Source organism: Camponotus vicinus, unplaced genomic scaffold (assembly GCF_025532165.1).
Source record: "Camponotus vicinus isolate PSW18456_S1 unplaced genomic scaffold, iyCamVici1.0 SCAF_10, whole genome shotgun sequence".
NCBI lineage: Eukaryota > Metazoa > Arthropoda > Insecta > Hymenoptera > Formicidae > Camponotus > Camponotus vicinus.
The window spans coordinates 14,107,767-14,126,322 of NW_028141946.1; the positions used below are offsets into that span (position 1 = coordinate 14,107,767).

The following is an 18,556-nucleotide window of genomic DNA, read 5'->3' on the forward strand; positions in this document are numbered from 1 at the left end:
CGCACGCGGTCTCTTCGCGCTATCTCTTTCTCTCGCGCTTAGATAGAATAAGTATAGTAATCTATCTCGCACGCGCTATGACACAAAAATGTATTTACACATAGTTAAATAAATTTTATATTTTATATTTATAATTGAAAAAATGTATTTGTTTACACATCTTTCCCTTGCGCTCCCATCCCTTGCGCTATCTCTCTCGCGCTAGTTGTAAGTATTTATCGTTCTCTCTCTCGTACGCGATCATCTCGCGCTATCGTTCCCTCTCTCTCGCACGCGGCCTCTTCGCGCTATCTCTTTCTCTCGCGCTTAGATAGAATAAGTATAGTAATCTCTCTCGCACGCGCTATGACACAAAAATGTATTTACACATAGTTAAATAAATTTTATATTTTATATTTATAATTGAAAAAATGTATTTATTTACACACCTTTCCCTTGCGCTCCCATCCCTTGCGCTATCCCTCTCGCGCTAGTTATAAGTCTTTATCGTTGTCTCTATCACACTCGTCATTATTCTCGCGATATTATCGTTCTCTCTTTCGTACGCGCTATCGTTCCCTCTCCCTCGCACGCGTTCTCCTCGCGCTATCGTTCCCTCTCTCTCGCACGCGGTCTCTTCGCGCTATCGTTCCCTCTCTCTCGCACGCGTTGTCTTTCAAAGGAATGCAGCTGCTTATATTGTTTATAAACCGGACATCGGCATATGTAATACTGTTTATATTGTTTATCAACCGAGTATGTAATATAATATTGCTTATACTTGCGATAAAACATCTAACACGCGCCGAAACAAGCATACCCCGCCCCGCAGCCCCCGCGCCCTCGAAATCCCCTCCGTCCCGCGTGATGTCATTCCCCCACTCCGCTAAGATCCCCCTCGCGCCTCACCCCCCCTGAGAGGACCTGAGTTAGAACCGGCCTAGTATCAACTACTTCTTTCGGATGTTTATCGCACATGTTTTATTTCATGCACACTTAGATTATATATCTAAACTATTATAAAATTTATCATAATAAAGTAATGACATTTAAGTAAAACTAAGTATATAATTAGCATATAAATTCTATGATTTTTCGACATAATATGTGCTTACTGTTCACTATATTTTCATTATTTAATTTAAAAGTTTGGTTTTTTTGTAAGTTTAGATTTTAGTAAACATTATATTTCAAAATGTGCAACTTTTTTACATGTAATTTGAATTTTCTTCTTTAAAACAAGCCGAGATCACAGTACGAAAGGATTAACATATTTATAAAAAAATATATTTTTAATTATATGTATATATATATATATGTTGTGACGTGACGCCTAGCGGTCCGTCACAAGGATCGCGAGATCTGACCGGGAGAAACTTTTGGGCCCTCGTCCTCCCCTGATTTAGGGAGAGAGAGCGGATTTTGGGAGGCGGGAGTAGACTCGCCTCCCTTGCGTAAAGATTCATTTTTTTGCGATAATAATATTAAGATTAGGCGCTACTGCGATGGGGGACGCTAGCGGGATCTCACCTGGTGACTCGACCCGGCGCAGAAGACCAGGCTAAAAGATACGGGACGAGCGGAGGCGCCGACTGAAAGGAGAACGCCGAGCTAAGTATCCCTCTCTACTCTCATAAATTGTAACGTCAATTTAAGACTTCGCTGCCGCCCCTGTAAACCTCCATATACTCAGCAGGTACGAGGAACAATCGCGGGGAAGGTCGACCAGTAAATAAGATCGAACTCCGGAACCCCGAAAACGGAGCCGCTTCGACCGAATTCAGCGCTACCGAAGACCCATAACAGTCACGGCGAGCGGCTACCGGAAAAACCCCTCACACCGGGCTTCAACTGGAGGACCAAAGAAAATCTGAGAAGAGACAGGGTTGCGACAGGCGCGAATACGACCCTGAAGGCCGCAGGATTAATTGAGAGGCGTGACGATCCTGAGGGTAGCGGAAGCGCCACAAGTGGCCTAATTATGCATTAACTGGCCGGCGTGAATCCGACGGGCCTTCCGCTCGTCACTGTTCGGCGGACCGGCGAGGAGTACGACGGCCCAAATCCATCGATTTCTCACGCGGATGCCGAGAGCGCCGAGGACCTCACGGAGTCATCGGTGAGACGAGCGTCGACCCCATCGGGCCGTTTATCGTTTAGATGATCAAGTAGAAGTAGCTCGAACAGGATCGCTGCCGAATTGCTGCCGTTAAAAATTCTTTTCGTGAGACGAATTCATGTTTTCGGTAATTGCGCATTAACGTATGGCGGTCGGCCGACATATCTTGTTCGAGCTCAAGTAAAATTAAGTGCCCTCTCTCCCGAGTATGCGCCGACAGTCAAATTAATTGTCTTTCTTGTTACGGTTATTGTGAATTTGTGAAAATCTTTGTCCGCTAAACTTTCGATTCGACGAACTCACGCACAAAGGCGATTGTGATATTCGATACCCGGCAACTGCGTCGCGGCGTCGACTTGCATATTTCCGAGACTCGAATCGTTCGGTACCTTATTATCGTATCTAATTGTTCGCGTTTTGATGTCATCGTTTATATTGTATAAATTCGTATTCGCTCCATTCTTTCATTAACGCCGCAGATCTGTATAACCGACTCGCATCTATTATCGATTCTGTTAACTGCGTGTGCGGCAAGTAGATCCATTACTATAATCGATCCTTTATTTTCATGGCTACAGACGGATGCCACTAAAGGAGCCGACACCGCGAGGTTCATGATTAAAAGTTATTTGGGGTTCGTAGCTGCCGAAACTCTAACAAGTCTCGTTTAGCGCGGAATTCCGGGACTTTTCTTTTACGCTTTCTTTCTGCCGCGTGACACGTGATACCGCGGTGATCGCGCTCGAATGCCGGCCCGTCGCTGCCGGCTAATAATCCGATAATCAATGGTATAAAATCGTTCTACATCTACGCGAATCTGTCTGCCGTTGGAATTTATTCATATGTTAAATATATTAATTCTTGTTACTATAAAATTATGTTTTATTTGCAGCCACCTTGTATTCTCGATCCTTCCTTGTGAAGTATTAAAACGGACCGCCCCTCTGCCAATTTCGAGACGGGGCTAGTCGAGCGTCCGTCGCGATCCTTTTTTGAGAGCTTTGCATTTTTTTTGTGTACGGCCGATACGGTAAATTTTATTAGAGCGGTGCGGATTACCGCACCTGGCGCCCATACATTCTTTTGGAGAGAAACGTTTTTTTTGTTATATAAGGAGATCGCGCCGAAGGTGTGCCGTGGGCCAAAATCACCGGCCCAGTAATATTAACAGCCCTTAATAAATTAACGGTCACAAATTGGCGCCCAACGTGGGGCCCACTAAAAACAGGGCATCTCAAGATTTAAAATTTTCTGTTAGTGATTCGTTGGCACAAGGAAGAAGGAACTCGAGAATAACAAGGTCAACTGTGATATATTGAATTTTGAATGTTGTGATATTTCTTTGTGTCTTATACTGGAATATGTATTTCTCTTGTATTTGAGGGTCGCGAGCAAATAAGATTTTGAAAATAACTGTCGGTTGTGTCGAGAATTGTGAAGGTGAAAATAATTCAAGCTATTATTTGTCCTTTTCGCTAGAAACTTCTAGACTATGCTTAGACTAATTTAAAAGATTTCTTTCGTTAACATAATTCTTTTTTTTTTTGCTTTGCTGCCTTATGAAGAGTCGATCAGAATAATTAATAGAAGAGCCATTAGATTAATCAAGTCGAACTCTGTACTTCTCTTTGGAATAATATCGAACCTTTTAAAGATTTATTTCATGTAATTTAATTTTTACAGAACTTTACTAAATTTTCTTAATATTCAAATTAATATCTTTTCTCTTATTGTTGTAATTAGGAATCTATTCTTTTAGTGTTTCCTTATGAAATTTATATCTGCCGGAAATATCTACGAATATCTTTACTTTCGGGAAAAATTTTTTTTTAATATATTACCAGGAATGTTTAAGTACTCTCGACTTATGCTTACGCACCCTCGCAACTCTTTTCATATGTTGGCGCACTAGTTGCTGCCTATCATTTTTTTTTTACAAGAAGATCTTATCGATGTGCTATTATTTTTTTTTGATGTTCTTGTGCTTTGAGTATTGCTATTGTTTTTTTTTATGAGATATATTTGGATATTAATCTTGCTTCTTTCAGGAAATATTGTACTATCATATTATTAAGTTTGTTGTTATATTAATTATATTTGGGGAAAATGTTTGTGGAATTTTGATGTTGTTTTACGCGATTGGCTTGAAAGAATAGCTCGGCTGCTCGGGATTTCGATTGGAAATTTGGAGTTTCTTTCGTGTACCGCTGCGGCTTGTTTCGGTTGCGGTTCGATCATTCGGCTTGTTAAATCTTTTCGACTTGGAATAGTCACGATAGTCGGAGTATCTCGGAGGCCGGTTCGTCCTGTCGTAGAATAAATATTAGCACCCGTGGGGAGCCACCACACCCGATTAAGGCCATTACAGTTCGCTGCCGTTAATGAAGATAAAATACACGTTAAATACAAGTTAAATAACGGCTCGGTTTGAGTTTCGAGGTTTCATCTCCGGTATCAACCATGAGTCTAGAGAATCCGAACAGTACCGAATGGGTTCTGGCGCTATCGGCGGATCAGCTGAGGGTCGAACTAGAAAAACGCGGTCAGCGGACTGAGGGAACCATCTCCGCATTAAGGGCTCGATTAATTAAGTATGAGAACTGCGCGCAATTAGGATGGGACGCACCACGTACGCCCACCGGAATGGATTCCGACGTTGATGAGCTACCTGAGGGAGCGCCGATGAGGCCCGGCGGCGGGGGCGAACGAGCCGCGACCGCGGGGGAGACCTTGGAAGTGGATCGTTGCAAGTTCTCGGTTGCATCCATGACCCCCACGAATCAACCTGCCCCCTCGTACTGAAAATCGACCATCCGCGAGAACCGCGTCTTCCGCCATGGACGCCTACCACATGATGCGACGGTGGAATTTGCAGTTCTCCGGCGCTAGAGGTAACGACGCGGAAACTTTTTTGACGCGTATCGAGAAAGGTCGAGCGCTAGTAACGGTTAACGACGAGGAGATTTTTAAGTGTATTCCCTTCTTTTTGTCGGGTATCGCGCTTTATTGGTATCATAGCGAACGTGATCGGTGGAGAACGTGGAGGGATTTTGAAGCGGCGTGGCGCGCGAGATTTGGCAACCCGGATTTTCAATTCGCATTACGGGACGAGATCATGCGACGCACCCAGGGCGAAAACGAGCCCATTGCCGATTTTATTACTTGTATTAGAGCTCTTTTTGATCGTTTAAATCCACCGTGGAGTTTAGAAGAACAATTAAATTACGCGCACCGTAATATGTTGCCGCGATTACAGATCTCCGTACCGCGCCGTACTGTTTATGACTTCACTTCTTTAGAGGACGCCGCCATGCGGGTGGAGCGGAGTTAGCTCTAACGCAATATCGTGCCCCTCCGACTCCGGAACAGTCTATATTCCCGGATTTGGCATATCGACCGCCGCGAAAATCCGCGAAAGGCCCAGTCGCCGTAGCTGCCGCCGGTATATCCGGCCAGTCCGGAAACAAAAGTAAGAGCGAAAAACGGAATAAAAGAGGGGCCACCGGCCCACAAACAGTCCCAGTGACGGCGGCTGCTGCACCCTCCGCCCCCGCGACCGCGAGCGCCTCATCTACCGCTAATACAGTTACCTCGTCCGCGCGAAATATAAAGTGTTGGAATTGCGAGAAGACCGGCCATATAGCCCGCGAGTGTTCCGAATCTCGTCGCCAATATTGCTACCGATGCGGCAAGGCGAACGTCACGGTGAAAACGTGCCCCTCTTGTTCGGGAAACGGGACCGAGAGTCGTTAGGGCGGGCCGCCACGACTCCGAGAGACGAAAGAGAGGCCCGCGACGCGAATTCTGTTTGCGAGATGGTCTTGTCTTATAATATGATCGATCCCGAGAATGCTTTCTGCCGCCGCTGCATTATTGCACGATCGCTATAGGGGGAGAACCCTTAAGGGCCCTGGTGGATTCGGGCTTCACCCGCACAATTCTCGGCGCGGCGGGCATAAAGATCGTCCAAAAATTAAACTTGCCCATCCGTAGGAGGATTACTAGGATTCGCACTGCCGACGGGCGGATAGCAAGAGCGAGCGAGGAGGTGGAGATTGTATTCTCTTTGAAGGGTCGTGTGCGTGAGCTCTCGGCTTGCTTGCTGCCGAGTCTGACTGTCTCATGTCTGATAGGCATGGATTTTCTACGCAAGTTTGGCATGGTCGTGGATTATGAGACCTCGATATGGAACTTCAGAGCCAGTCCCTCCGTAACGTATTTATTTGAATCGCATCAGGGGGAACCGCACGTGTGCAGTGGGCTCCCCAAGTTGACGCCTTTGCAGAGTGAACATTTAGAGTCGTTTTTGGAAAATAAAATACCGAAAGCTGTCGAAAACCCCGGTGTCACCTCTCTCACTGAACATAGTATTGATGTTGGTGCACAGAAGCCGATTAAACAGCGGTGTTATTTAGTTTCGCCTAAAGTTCAGGAGGCTATTCGCGATGAAGTGGATAAGATGTTAGAGGCTGGGATTATTGAACCTTCCTTTAGTGAGTGGTCCAATCCCATAGTCATGGTTAAGAAACCTACTGGGAAATATAGATTTTGTTTAGATTTTCGGAAAGTTAATAGCGTGTCTAAGAAGGATGCCTATCCGCTGCCGAACATGAACGGCATTCTAGATAAACTAAGATCGGCGAAGTACATCTCGACTCTTGACTTGAGTCAGGCGTATTTTCAAATATCTCTGGCCAAGGAGAGCAGAGAGATTACCGCCTTTAGCGTACCCGGAAAGGGATTATACCACTTCACGCGAATGCCTTACGGACTGACAGGAGCGCCCGCGACGTTCCAGCGGATATTAGACAAGTTAATCGGGCCGGAAATGGAACCGCACGCGTTCGCGTACCTGGACGACATAGTAATCGTAACGCCCACTTTTGACGAACATTTGGAATGGTTGGAACGCGTATTAGACAAAATCTTCGCTGCCGGTCTCACGATAAATCCGGCGAAATGTGAGTTCTGTCGCTCACAGATTCGCTATCTCGGGTTTATTGTACAGAGGGACGGGCTGACCGTGGATCCTGACAAAGTCCAACCCATTTTAGAATACCCGGCACCACGGAATGTTAAGCAGTTACGCCGGCTCCTAGGTATGTCGTCCTGGTATCGGCGGTTTATCCCGCGATTCGCGACTCTCAGCGAACCGCTGACCAGATTACTGAAGAAGAATCAACGGTGGGAGTGGGCGGAAGGTCAAGCCCGTGCTTTTGAACAGATCCGTTCGCACCTGATGGCCGCCCCAACCTTATCGTGTCCAGATTTTAATCTTCCGTTTGTTTTGCAGACGGACGCGAGTTCTGTCGGAATCGGAGCGGTTTTGACACAAACGGCCGAGGGACAAGAAAATATTATAGCTTTCGCGAGTAGAGCCTTGTCCGACCCGGAGAAGAAGTATTCCGTCACGGAACAAGAGTGCTTAGCTGTCGTATGGGCTATTAAGAAATTTCGACCATATCTAGAAGGTTATAAGTTCACGGTAATAACCGACCATAGTAGCCTGCGATGGTTGCATAATCTAAAGAATCCTACGGGTCGACTCGCGAGGTGGGCATTAGAGCTACTCGAATACGATTACGAGATAGTGCATAGGAAAGGCGCGTTACACCACGCACCGGACGCTTTATCCCGGATGTATGAGAGTGAGATCGAGGTCGCAGCGGTAGTTGCCGTAGAGACAGATATACTCGCGAACACTGCGGACGAATGGTATCGTAGACGTTTCATGGAACTGGCCGACGCAACTAAGAGATACACGGACTGGAGAGTTGTGGACGGTCAAATGTATTATTGTCGACCGAGGGCGATCGTGTCGGACATAGTTGAGGATTTAGATCGGTGGAAATTAGTACTGCCACAAGAACGACGAAAGGAAGCTTTGAGGGAAGCGCATGACGAGCCGCAATCCGGACATTTAGGGGTAGAAAAGACCTTTCAGAGACTCGCGGTCGCGTACTTTTGGCCAAACATGTTTCGGGATGTCGCGAAATACGTTAGACAGTGCGACATGTGTCAACGTACTAAAGTGGAACAGGCTCCCCCGACCGGACTCATGGGCCGCCACGTCGTGGAGGGCCCATGGACTGTTATTGCTGCCGATATAATGGGACCGTTTCCCAAGAGTAAGTCCGGATTCACATACATCCTGGTGCAGGACTTGTTTACGAAGTGGGTAGAGTGTTTCCCGCTACGCGCCGCTAACGGGAAAAAGATCTGTGAGGCCTTAAAGGAAGTAGTCTCGCGGTGGGGCACGCCAAAATTTCTGCTTACCGATAACGGTACGGAGTTCGCGAACCGAACCCTGCAATCGTTCGCCGAAGAGCATGGGGTCAGGCTCATTACTATCCCGCCATATCACCCGCAAGCGAATCCCGTGGAGCGAGTGAATCGCGTCTTAAAAACGATGATTGTTGCGTTTCTGGACCGCGACCACCGGGAGTGGGATGAGCACTTTAGAGACTTTCGTTTCGCCTATAACACGGCTCATCATTCCTCGATCGGAACATCACCCGCGTTCTTAAACCTAGGACGAGAGTTAGATCCCTCTAATAGCTTACGCGATCGCTGCCGAAGGACGGCCGAAATCGAGCCCCGGGACCCCGCTGATTGGTCCGAGTGAATAAAAAAATTGCGTACTCTATACGACTGGGTGGACGAGAATTTAGAGCAAGCCTACCGCAAACAAGCCACTTATTACGATTTGAAACGACGCGATGTTGCTTTTCAGATCGGCGATCTAGTATTAAAGCGCCACCACGTTTTATCGTCAGCGGCACAGAATGTCGCCGCCAAGTTGTCACCGAAATTCCACGGACCTTTTCGCATTAACCGCATGCTTTCGCCTGTTGTGTGTGAGATCGTTAGTATGAATGGCGATTTTGCGGGTAAGGTGCACGTGCAGGATCTCAAACCCTACCATATTCCGCTTCCCTAGATAGCTGCCGACGAATAAGCTTCCGAGAGGAACAGAGAGAATGGACGAGTGGCAAAATTTCAGGCTCCGGTACCGGGATGCCATCGAGGAGATACACGAACGGTACCCGGGGTTCTGGATAGAGCTCCGGGACCTGGCGGAAAGCCGAGACCGTCGCAGGACCACCACCCGGGGAGCGACAGTACGGGATTTTCCCCGTACTAGAGACCAGGGGACCCAGGCCTCCGGAGGAAGGACGCTGGGTCAGCGTCTATTCGAGGTCGCCGCACCGGAGCCCCAGAATACGGGTACGCAGACGGAGGCGGCCGTCACCCAGTCCCAGGGGGTCCAGGCGGACCTCCCTCCGTTTATAGCTGCCGAGCCACGGAGCTCTCCCGGAAGGGGAAGAGGTTACCACCTCCTGCTGTCGGCCTCTCTAAGGCGCCCCGGCTTGGCGATGGGGGAGGACCGTCCACCATCTCCGCCTCCCCCGGAGCCGAGTCGTGCCGTCGCTCCACTCGGAGGAGAACCACGGCGCTCAGGGGCTGTGGTGGCCGCTAGGCCACCAACACGAGGTTCCACAACGTGCTGGAACTGCCGCTCCCCTGACCATCGATACTCCACCTGCCCGTGGCCGAAGGATCGGCAATATTGTTATGGATGTGGTCGGGACGGAGTCACCCTTCGCACCTGCCCTAGGTGCCGAGACGAGTGGAAGGACCTCGGGCCCTATCATCCGGACAGAGGTCATCTGGGCCATTAATAGCTGCCGCCAACCTCTCCATCAGTAGGGGAGCTATGTTGGTTCTAACTCAATTAAAATCTAAAAATAGATATCCCTAGTGGGGAACCGCGCATGCGCTGCGCGGTGGGGGATTTCTCTCTATCCGCTAGGTTGGTAATAAAAAATGCAGTCGCGTGGGGGGGGATTTATCCGTTAGGTTGGTAATGCTCGCGCCGCCCGGACGCAACCCGTCCAACGCGCACCGCTCGGACGCAACCCGTCCAACAACGTCGTGGTCGCCGCCTAAGGAAAAAAGTGAAATTTTGCGTAGCCGGGCGAACGGTTCGCGCGAGGGCGCGCGGCTGAGGGTGGGGCGAGGGGCGAGCCGCCGCCGGTTCGTTAGCGCGTGCGAGAGAGACCTCCGTAAGAGGAAGGGGAAGCCGATAACAATACGGCGTATCTATTCGACGACGAGTGTATCTTTTAGGTCTTGGATACGAATCGCGCGTATTGTATTTTTTGTACGCGCGTCAGGAGCGGGAGAAAGATAGAAGCGGGCGATAATAATACGAGAAGAACGACGAATTTCGAGTAAAATATTTTTTTATTATTTCGTTAGATCGATTCGAGTAAAATATTTTTTATTATTCTTGAAAAAAAGTGCAGATCGCTAATTCGCATAGCGTGTTTGTCGAATAAAGACGTTGCGGTACCATCTTTCCCAATTTGTAGCGTAACCTCGCGTATGCATGAGTACGACCTCCGCGTTTAGCAGCTTCCGCCAAGCGTTCCATATATCTCGTTGTAAGATTGTGGGTAAAGTATTGATATCCGAATCGTCCAAAACAATGCGGTTCTTGAAAAAAGCGTGGATCGCTAATTCGCACAGTGTGTTTAATGGTTGAAAACGTCTTTTCCACACCATTTGATTCGTCGTCCAATCTATCCATGGTTCGTCGTCGCTGTCGATATCCGCATCTAAACACTCCATATGAGTATCTACAGTTTTAGTTAATAAACGACATTGCGTGCGTAATCTACTTTTTTTATAATAATGCTTTACTTTACCTTTCCGTATTTTATTTTCGCTTTCGCTTATATATACGGACGATTTATCATTAGCACGAAGTTGTAATTCGCCATTCTCGCGCGCGCACTTACGCTCGTCTCGAGTATTCGTTCGATCGTTATGTTGCGACGGTCCTAGTATCGGCGATGCGGGTAATACTTCGTCGCATCGTAACTTTTTTTCTTTGCATAGCACGATTTGATTCGTCGTCCAATCTATCCACAGTTCGTCGTCGCTGTCGATGTTCGCATCTAAACACTCTATATGAGTATTTACAGTTTTAGTTAATTTTATAATAATGCGCTACTTTACCTGTGTGATTTTTACGATCGGCGTTTAAATTTTTATATAGCTTTTCCTGTTGTCCCCGCGTTGGCACGACAACCATGCGCCGTCCTCGTACTCCGGTAGATATGGAATTTAGGCATTTTCGTATTTTTTTTCGCTTATATACGGACGATCTATCAGTAGCATGAAGTTGTAATTCGCCGCTCTCGCGTGCGTGCTTACGCACGTTTCGAGTATTCGTTCGGTCGTTATGTTGCGACGATCCTGATATTGGCGATGCAGGTAATATTTCGTTACATTGCAAATTCTCTTCGGTACTATTAATCTCTCGAGAGGACGACATGCTGTTTTCGCGGAACAAGATTCTATTAACTTTTTACCTATCGCGTTTTTTTTTAAATCGGTTAATGGAAATTTCGTCGTATGCATACACGCACAATGTGGGTCGAACGGGTCTTTTTCGGAATCCGTCTCAGAAGTAGTTGACATGCCTTTAATAGTAGTGGCACTTTTCGTTATTCGTATGTTACTAATTAGAAATTATTATCGCTAAGCCTTATATATAGTTTATTCTTAGTAATATCATATCGCGTATGCATCTTACATCCTGAAATTCACCGTTTTGTTTTTTTTCCTCGAGATACGCGTGCGTGCGCGATAACGAGTGAATCCCGGACGAATGCGGTATCGTCGATAGATTAGTCGTTTTCCCTTGGATACGTAGTGTTGATTTATTCCGGTTTTTTTCGCGGTTTCGAGTGTAATCTTTATCGTTCGAACGAACGTATAAAATAAACGCGACGATTTTTGCGGGAAAGGACGCAGCCATGCGCGAAGAAGAACGTCGAGTGCTCGAGAGCGCGCGCGAAGTCGCTACGACGGACGATTATCGCGCGTGGGTGAGACGATGTGACGAGTGTCTCGCGACATTGCGCGAGAGATGTCGAGATGCGCGACGACGAGTTTCGACGGGAGCGATTTTTTCCTTGGTCGCTCGAATTCTACGAGTAATCGGTACGAGGGATCATTTGCGGAGACGCTTCGAGCGCGAGGGCGCGGGTGTCGAGAGACGCGAGAGCGAGGGCGGGGATGGCGGCGAAGTCGAGTCGCGCGCGGGATTCACGTGGACCGAAATCGATACGGCTTTCAAGAGACGCGTGTTGACCGGCGCAGTGATTAATCTAGATTATATTGAACCTTTACGATTTCTCGAGGACGCTAGGGATACCGTGCTTCGTCGCGTGCGAGACGTTATGGGTCGATGTCATAGCGTTAAAGTGAATACGATTTTTAACGGAGAATTCGTATCGGGTGATGAGATCGCCGTTAAGACTATCGCCACGAGAAATCATTCGCTTTTGCCCGCGACGGATTTGCGCGAGTGGTACGACAATCGCGTCATCGACGATATTATGACGTCTTTGGAGGAATTTCAAGAACGCGATAGCGGATGGGCTTTGTCGCGCATACTCGATTTAACGGTGAATGTGAATAGATATAATCCTATGCGCGCTGGTTGTTACGTGCGAGTTCCGCGGGAAATTCAGATGAAAAGAGCGGTGGTTAACGTCCGAATTAACGATGAGGCGTGTTTCGCGTGGTCGGTAATCGCCGCTTTGTATCCCGTTAATCGAAATAGTGAGAGAAGTTCGCGATATCCGCATTATTCCACGGTGTTGAAACTGGAGGATTGCGAGTTACCTATGACTTTAAATGGAATCGGACGATTTGAACGATTGAACGAGATATCGGTGAACGTGTATACCGTCGGAGAGAGAAGACGCGGGAAGAACGGTGACAGCAGAATTTGTATCGTTCCTCTTCGTTTGACGAATCGAAAGAGGGAGAGACACGTTAATCTGCTGTATTTGAGCGATACGACGCGCGAAGACAACGAGATTGGACATTTCGCTTGCGTTAAGAATCTCTCTCGTTTAGTCGGCGCGCAAGTGAGCAGACGACGAAACAAGACGTACGTGTGCGATAGGTGAGTTTTTTTGATTGTAAAAAATAGTTCGGTAATGAAATATCGATCTAATGTCCATTTCATTGTATTTTTTTCTTTCGTAGGTGCATGCATTATTTTTATACGAACGAGAAGTTGATTGCGCATAGCGCGGACTGCGAGAAACTGAACGATTGCGCGATCGTTCTTCCCAGCGAGGATGATAAGTGGTTGACGTTCGATAATTTTTCGAGAAAGGAACGAATTCCGTTCGTGGTGTATGCCGATTTGGAATGCGTGCTGGAGAAGAAAGATGGAAGTGAGAAGAGGAGAACCGCGAACACGATTATCACTCAACATCATAAAGTTCACAGCGTAGGTTATTACACGCGCTGCTCCTTTGATGATGCCGCATCGGCGTACAGATCTTATCGTGGCGAGAGATGCGTCGCGTGGTTCGTGCGCGAGTTGCACGAATTGGCGCAGCGCGTGAAGATCATTCTCGATACCGCGGTACCGATGATGGATCTTACGCCCGAGGAATGCGAGAGATTCGCGAACGCGACACGTTGTCACGTGTGCGATAGATCGTTTGAGGTGGGAGACATTCGCGTGCGCGATCATTGTCATTTGACCGGCCGTTTCAGAGGTCCGGCGCATTCTAATTGTAATTTAAATTACAAGGATTCTCACGTTATACCTGTGTTTTTTCATAATCTGTCGGGTTACGACGCGCATTTTATTATTAGAGATGTGGCTAATGCTTATCCCGGTAGCGTCGAGTTGTTGCCGGTAACGAAGGAATCGTATATAGCTTTCACGAAGAACGTTCAAGATACCGCGACGACAACGACGACCGATAAGCGAAGCGATGGAAGCTCTATACGTTCTAAATGCGTTAAATTACGATTTGTGGATTCGTTCAAATTTTTAAACGCTAGTCTCGAAAAACTAACGTCGTATCTCGACGAGAGTAAGTTGACGATCACGCGAGGCGAATTTTACCGTCTCGTCGACGACGACTTTAAACTTCTCACGCGCAAGGGCGTGTTTCCATACGAGTATATCGATAGCATCGAGAGATTGCGAGAGACGCGTCTTCCGCCGCGCGATTCTTTCTACAGCTCGTTGATTGACGACATTGTATCTGAAAACGATTATGCCCACGCGATTCGCGTTTGGGAGCGATTTCGAATCGAAACGTTGGGCGATTACAGCGATCTCTATCTAAAGACCGATGTTCTTTTACTCGCAGACGTGTTTGAAAATTTTCGCGCCGCTTGTCTGGAGAGTTACGGTTTAGATCCCGCGTATTATTTCACGTTGCCGGGATACACGTGGGATGCGATGCTGAAATACAGCGGAATCCGTTTCGAGCTACTCACCGATATTGACATGATGATGTTTGTGGAGCGCGGAATACGCGGCGGTCTCAGTCAGTGTTCGAATAGATACGCTCGCGCGAACAATAAATACATGAGCGCGTTCGATTCGTCGCAACCGTCGATCTATCTGATGTATTTAGATATTAATAATTTGTACGGTTGGACGATGTGTCAATCGTTACCCTATAAACAATTCGAGTGGGTTAGAGATTTTGAAAATTTCGATGTAAATTCTATAGCGGAGGATTCGCCCGTTGGTTATATTCTGGAGGTCGATCTAGATTATCCGACTAATGCGCACGACACCCACGCCGATTTACCGTTTTGTCGTATACGCGACACGCCGCCTGGAAAGCGACGGAGCAAGCTTCTAGCTACGCTATACGATAAGCGTCGATACGTCACGCATTATCGTAATTTGCAGCAGTGCATTCGTCACGGTCTGCATTTGACAAAGATTCATCGAGCATTGCGTTTTTTACAGTCGCCGTGGTTACGCGGATACGTGGAATTTAATACGCGTTTACGTACTAATGCGAGTAATGATTTTGAGAAAAATTTATACAAGTTGATGAACAATGCCGTCTTCGGTAAAACTATGGAGAACGTGCGTAATCGCGTGAATGTTAGACTTGTGACTAAATGGGATGGACGATATGGAGCCGAAGCGTTGATCTCTAAACCGAATTTTCATAGTAGAAGCGTATTCTCGGAGACTCTCATGGCCGTAGAATTGCGTAAATTGGAAGCGAAAATTAACAAACCGATTTACGTCGGCATGTCTATTCTCGATATATCTAAGATTCGCTTGTATGCTTTTCACTACGAATACATGTTGCCGCTCTACGGCGATAAGTGTAGAATATTATATACCGATACGGATAGTTTCGTGTATAGTATCGAATGCGAAGACGCGTACGAACAAATGAGACGACATTGATAAATTCGATACGAGCGATTATGTCGACGACAATCCTTACGGTATGCCGCGCGTGAATAAGAAGGTTCTCGGTTTGATGAAAGATGAGAATAACGGTGCTCTCATGTTAGAATTCGTAGGACTCAGAGCGAAAATGTATGCGTTGCGAGTCGAGGGTAAAAGCGATACTAAAAAGAGTAAAGGAGTGAAGAGAGGCGTCGTTGCGAAAATGTTGACATTTGACGATTATACGCGATGTTTGAAACGTGAGATCGAAATGATTCGCGAACAGTCATGTTTGAGATCGAAATTACACGAGATGTATACTGTTCGCGAGACGAAAATTGCGCTCAGCCCGTATGACGATAAACGTTATGTTATACCCGATTCAATCGACACTTTACCGTGGGGACATTATAAGATACCTCTGTAAGAAAAAAAATGATTGCGAGCGAGTTGATAGTTTGTAAATATATATACACAATGTATCTTTTTTCTTTTATTTCACTATTTGCACATAAAGTATTTATTATAACGTATTACAATATGTTAGTTTTATTTATCCAAGAATTATGCGATTTGTCCATTCCCAACCACTTTACGAGCGCCATATTACCCTTCTGACGTAATATTCTCTCGACGAGATACACGTCGGGATCGGAGACTCGTTGCAATTCGTACTCGTAGAATCCTCCGGCTATCGGTTCGCCGCGCGAATCTGTCAGCATGTACGTCACGGGATTCGTCTTTCGAACCTCAGCTACGCGAAAGATTTCCGTAGTCCAGTTCGGCGTGTATCCCTTCTCGAAAAGTGTTTTGTACTTGCTCACGCGCACGGGATCGTTCGGTCGAAATTTTCCCGGAGCGGCGATCTTCGGGCGGCTGTACACCGTCGACAGAAGTTTCGACACTCGAGCGGGCGTCACGTCGATTGGACGCATCCCAATAGTTCGATGTTTACGAGCGTTGTATTCAGATATTAGATGCGGTAGCGCGTCGAGCCACTTGTACGTTCCGTTCAACGTAAAATATTTCCACATGGAATTTTTGAGTGTGCGATTGAAACGTTCGACGATCGAGGCTTTTAGCACCGAATACGTTGAGTAGTGATTGATTCCATGTTTTTCTACGAATCCGCGTATCTCAGCGTTATAGAACTCCTTTCCTTTGTCAGTTTGCAAATTTCTCGGATAGCGTTTGGAAGTACGTGTTACACTTGAGAGAGCTCGAGTAACTTCGATGCCGCTTTTTTTCTTAAGTGGTATCGCCCACGCATATTTACTTAGAACGTTGATAATAGTGAGTATGTAATTGTAACCTCTATTGTGTCTAGCGTAAGGGCGCATTTCGACGACATCCGCTTGCCACAAATCATCGTATCCGCGTACGATGACGCGTCGGCGGGGGAAGTTCTTTCTCGCAGGTGCGTGCAGTTCATTTACGAGTTTTCGTTTCGCGGCACTCATTTCATTAACGCTCTCTCTTTCTTTTTTGTTATCCTTTTTTAGACTGCTGACCTTTATTCGCAATGTTATCGTTCTCTTTAATAACTATCGCGCTTGATTTGCTCGTTTTAGGAATCGTCGTCGTCGTAGTTATTTTTCGCGCTAATTCGTTTATATTTTTCTTTAGATGCAATACTTCGTTCCGCACCATTTGCGTCGTCGAAATCTTCAAATCCTGCGATGCTTTATTTAACGCGTTTTTAGTCGTCTCGATAAACTTTTCTAAATCGCTTATTCGCTTAGCGATCTCGATTTTCGTCGCGACGAGCGTCTGCAAATTCTCGAGCGTTTGTAATCGACTCTCGAGAGCGTTCTCTTTCGTGAAAATTTGAGAAATTTCGTTTTTCAGAGAACGCGTACTTTCATTCGCGGCATTCTGAACAGTGTCGATCTTCGCGTACAGATCCTTCGTTGACGAGTTCGCGCTGTTCTCTAGTTTCGTTATTAGAAATCTTATATTCTCGCACTGTTTTCCCTCTTCCGTTTGCGCGTCGCGTATAATACGCGCGACGTATTTCTTGCTCGTCACGTCGTCGTCATCAATCGGCCAGGCTACTCGCTGTATCTTGAAATTTCGAGCGTCGTAATGCGACGTGGAGGAAGAGGCGTCGATGCTCAGACACAACGCGTTATTGCGCACGTAATTTCGTAGAGATTCTACACTCGCGCGTAATTTACCGCTATAACCGTGTTCGCGTTTTTTTTTCTGTAATGATACGCCGAATTTGTTTACAGGCATCGCGCGGTCGAATAACGCGTGCGCGCTTGCCGCTGTCTCGACGCGATATCTCACAGTATCGCACCCGCTTCGCGAAGCTCCTCGATTATCAATAAGATTTCGTTGTTATACGCGTGCGCGCTTGCCGCTGTCTCGACGCGATATCTCACAGTATCGCGCCCGCTTCGCGAAGCTCCTCGATTATCGATAAGATTTCGTTGTCGTGAGCGTTGTTGCCAGCTCGACGAGAAGCGTCTAGCAATCGAAGACGATCCACCAATTCATTCGGATTGTCCCAATGAACATAATCCACGGTATCATTGATCACGCGCATGACGGATGGTACGCGACCTCCGCCGATTCTTTTTCTCGGATTGTCCTTTTGTAAAATCGGCGCTATAATATGCTTGTATTTGTATCCCTTATTTCCTAATACCGGTAAACGAGTATTATGTTTGCGTCTATGAGCATTAGTTTGCAACAGTATACTCTTATACGCCGCTTTATCTCTCTCTGTATACTTGAGATCGTCGGGAATTCTCTTGAAGATCAATTCGAACAGACCAGGAGTACCGACATATTTGACTCCATCTATAAATATCGCATCGTCCGCGCCTACGTCGAATCGTTTATTTCCAAGCATAGCGCCGGTGTCGGAAAAGTAAACGCCGTAAACGTAATCGAATTCGCTTGATATACCGCTGAGAAGTGTACCTATGTATCTTCGCGCCAACGGACCTAATTGACTGCGTAAGAGATCCCGTCCTCGAGGAGATCGCAGAGACTGTCTGATTGACGTTTCGAATACTGCGGGGGGTGAATCGAAGACGTCGTCGCTCGTCTCGAACGTCTCTTCGACGAGCGGCTCCGCGAAAGATTCTTCTCCTGCGAACTTAAGCCGTTTTGCAGGCGATATATTTGACGCTCCTGCGGGTGTGGAAGTCGCCGCAGGCGAATCCGACGTACCGCCCAAACGTTGAAATCGT

At 46.9% G+C, this 18,556-nt stretch overlaps 3 protein-coding genes across 3 annotated transcripts; all 3 read left to right on the plus strand.

Moving 5' to 3' along the window:
- Positions 1–4,934: 4,934 nt before the first annotated feature.
- LOC145960100 (activity-regulated cytoskeleton associated protein 2-like) lies at positions 4,935–5,429 on the plus strand. The gene has a single exon (XM_083079369.1). It carries the CDS (start codon positions 4,935–4,937, stop codon positions 5,427–5,429), a length of 495 nt encoding a protein of 164 aa, XP_082935495.1.
- A 6,496-nt stretch (positions 5,430–11,925) lies between these two features.
- Positions 11,926–13,115, plus strand: LOC145960101 (uncharacterized). Its single transcript, XM_083079371.1, has one exon. The coding sequence runs from the start codon at positions 11,926–11,928 to the stop codon at positions 13,087–13,089; it is 1,164 nt and encodes a 387-aa protein (XP_082935497.1). The 3' UTR covers positions 13,090–13,115.
- A 57-nt stretch (positions 13,116–13,172) lies between these two features.
- LOC145960102 (uncharacterized) lies at positions 13,173–15,368 on the plus strand. The gene has a single exon (XM_083079372.1). The coding sequence runs from the start codon at positions 13,173–13,175 to the stop codon at positions 15,366–15,368; it is 2,196 nt and encodes a 731-aa protein (XP_082935498.1).
- The last annotated feature ends 3,188 nt before the right edge of the window (positions 15,369–18,556 follow it).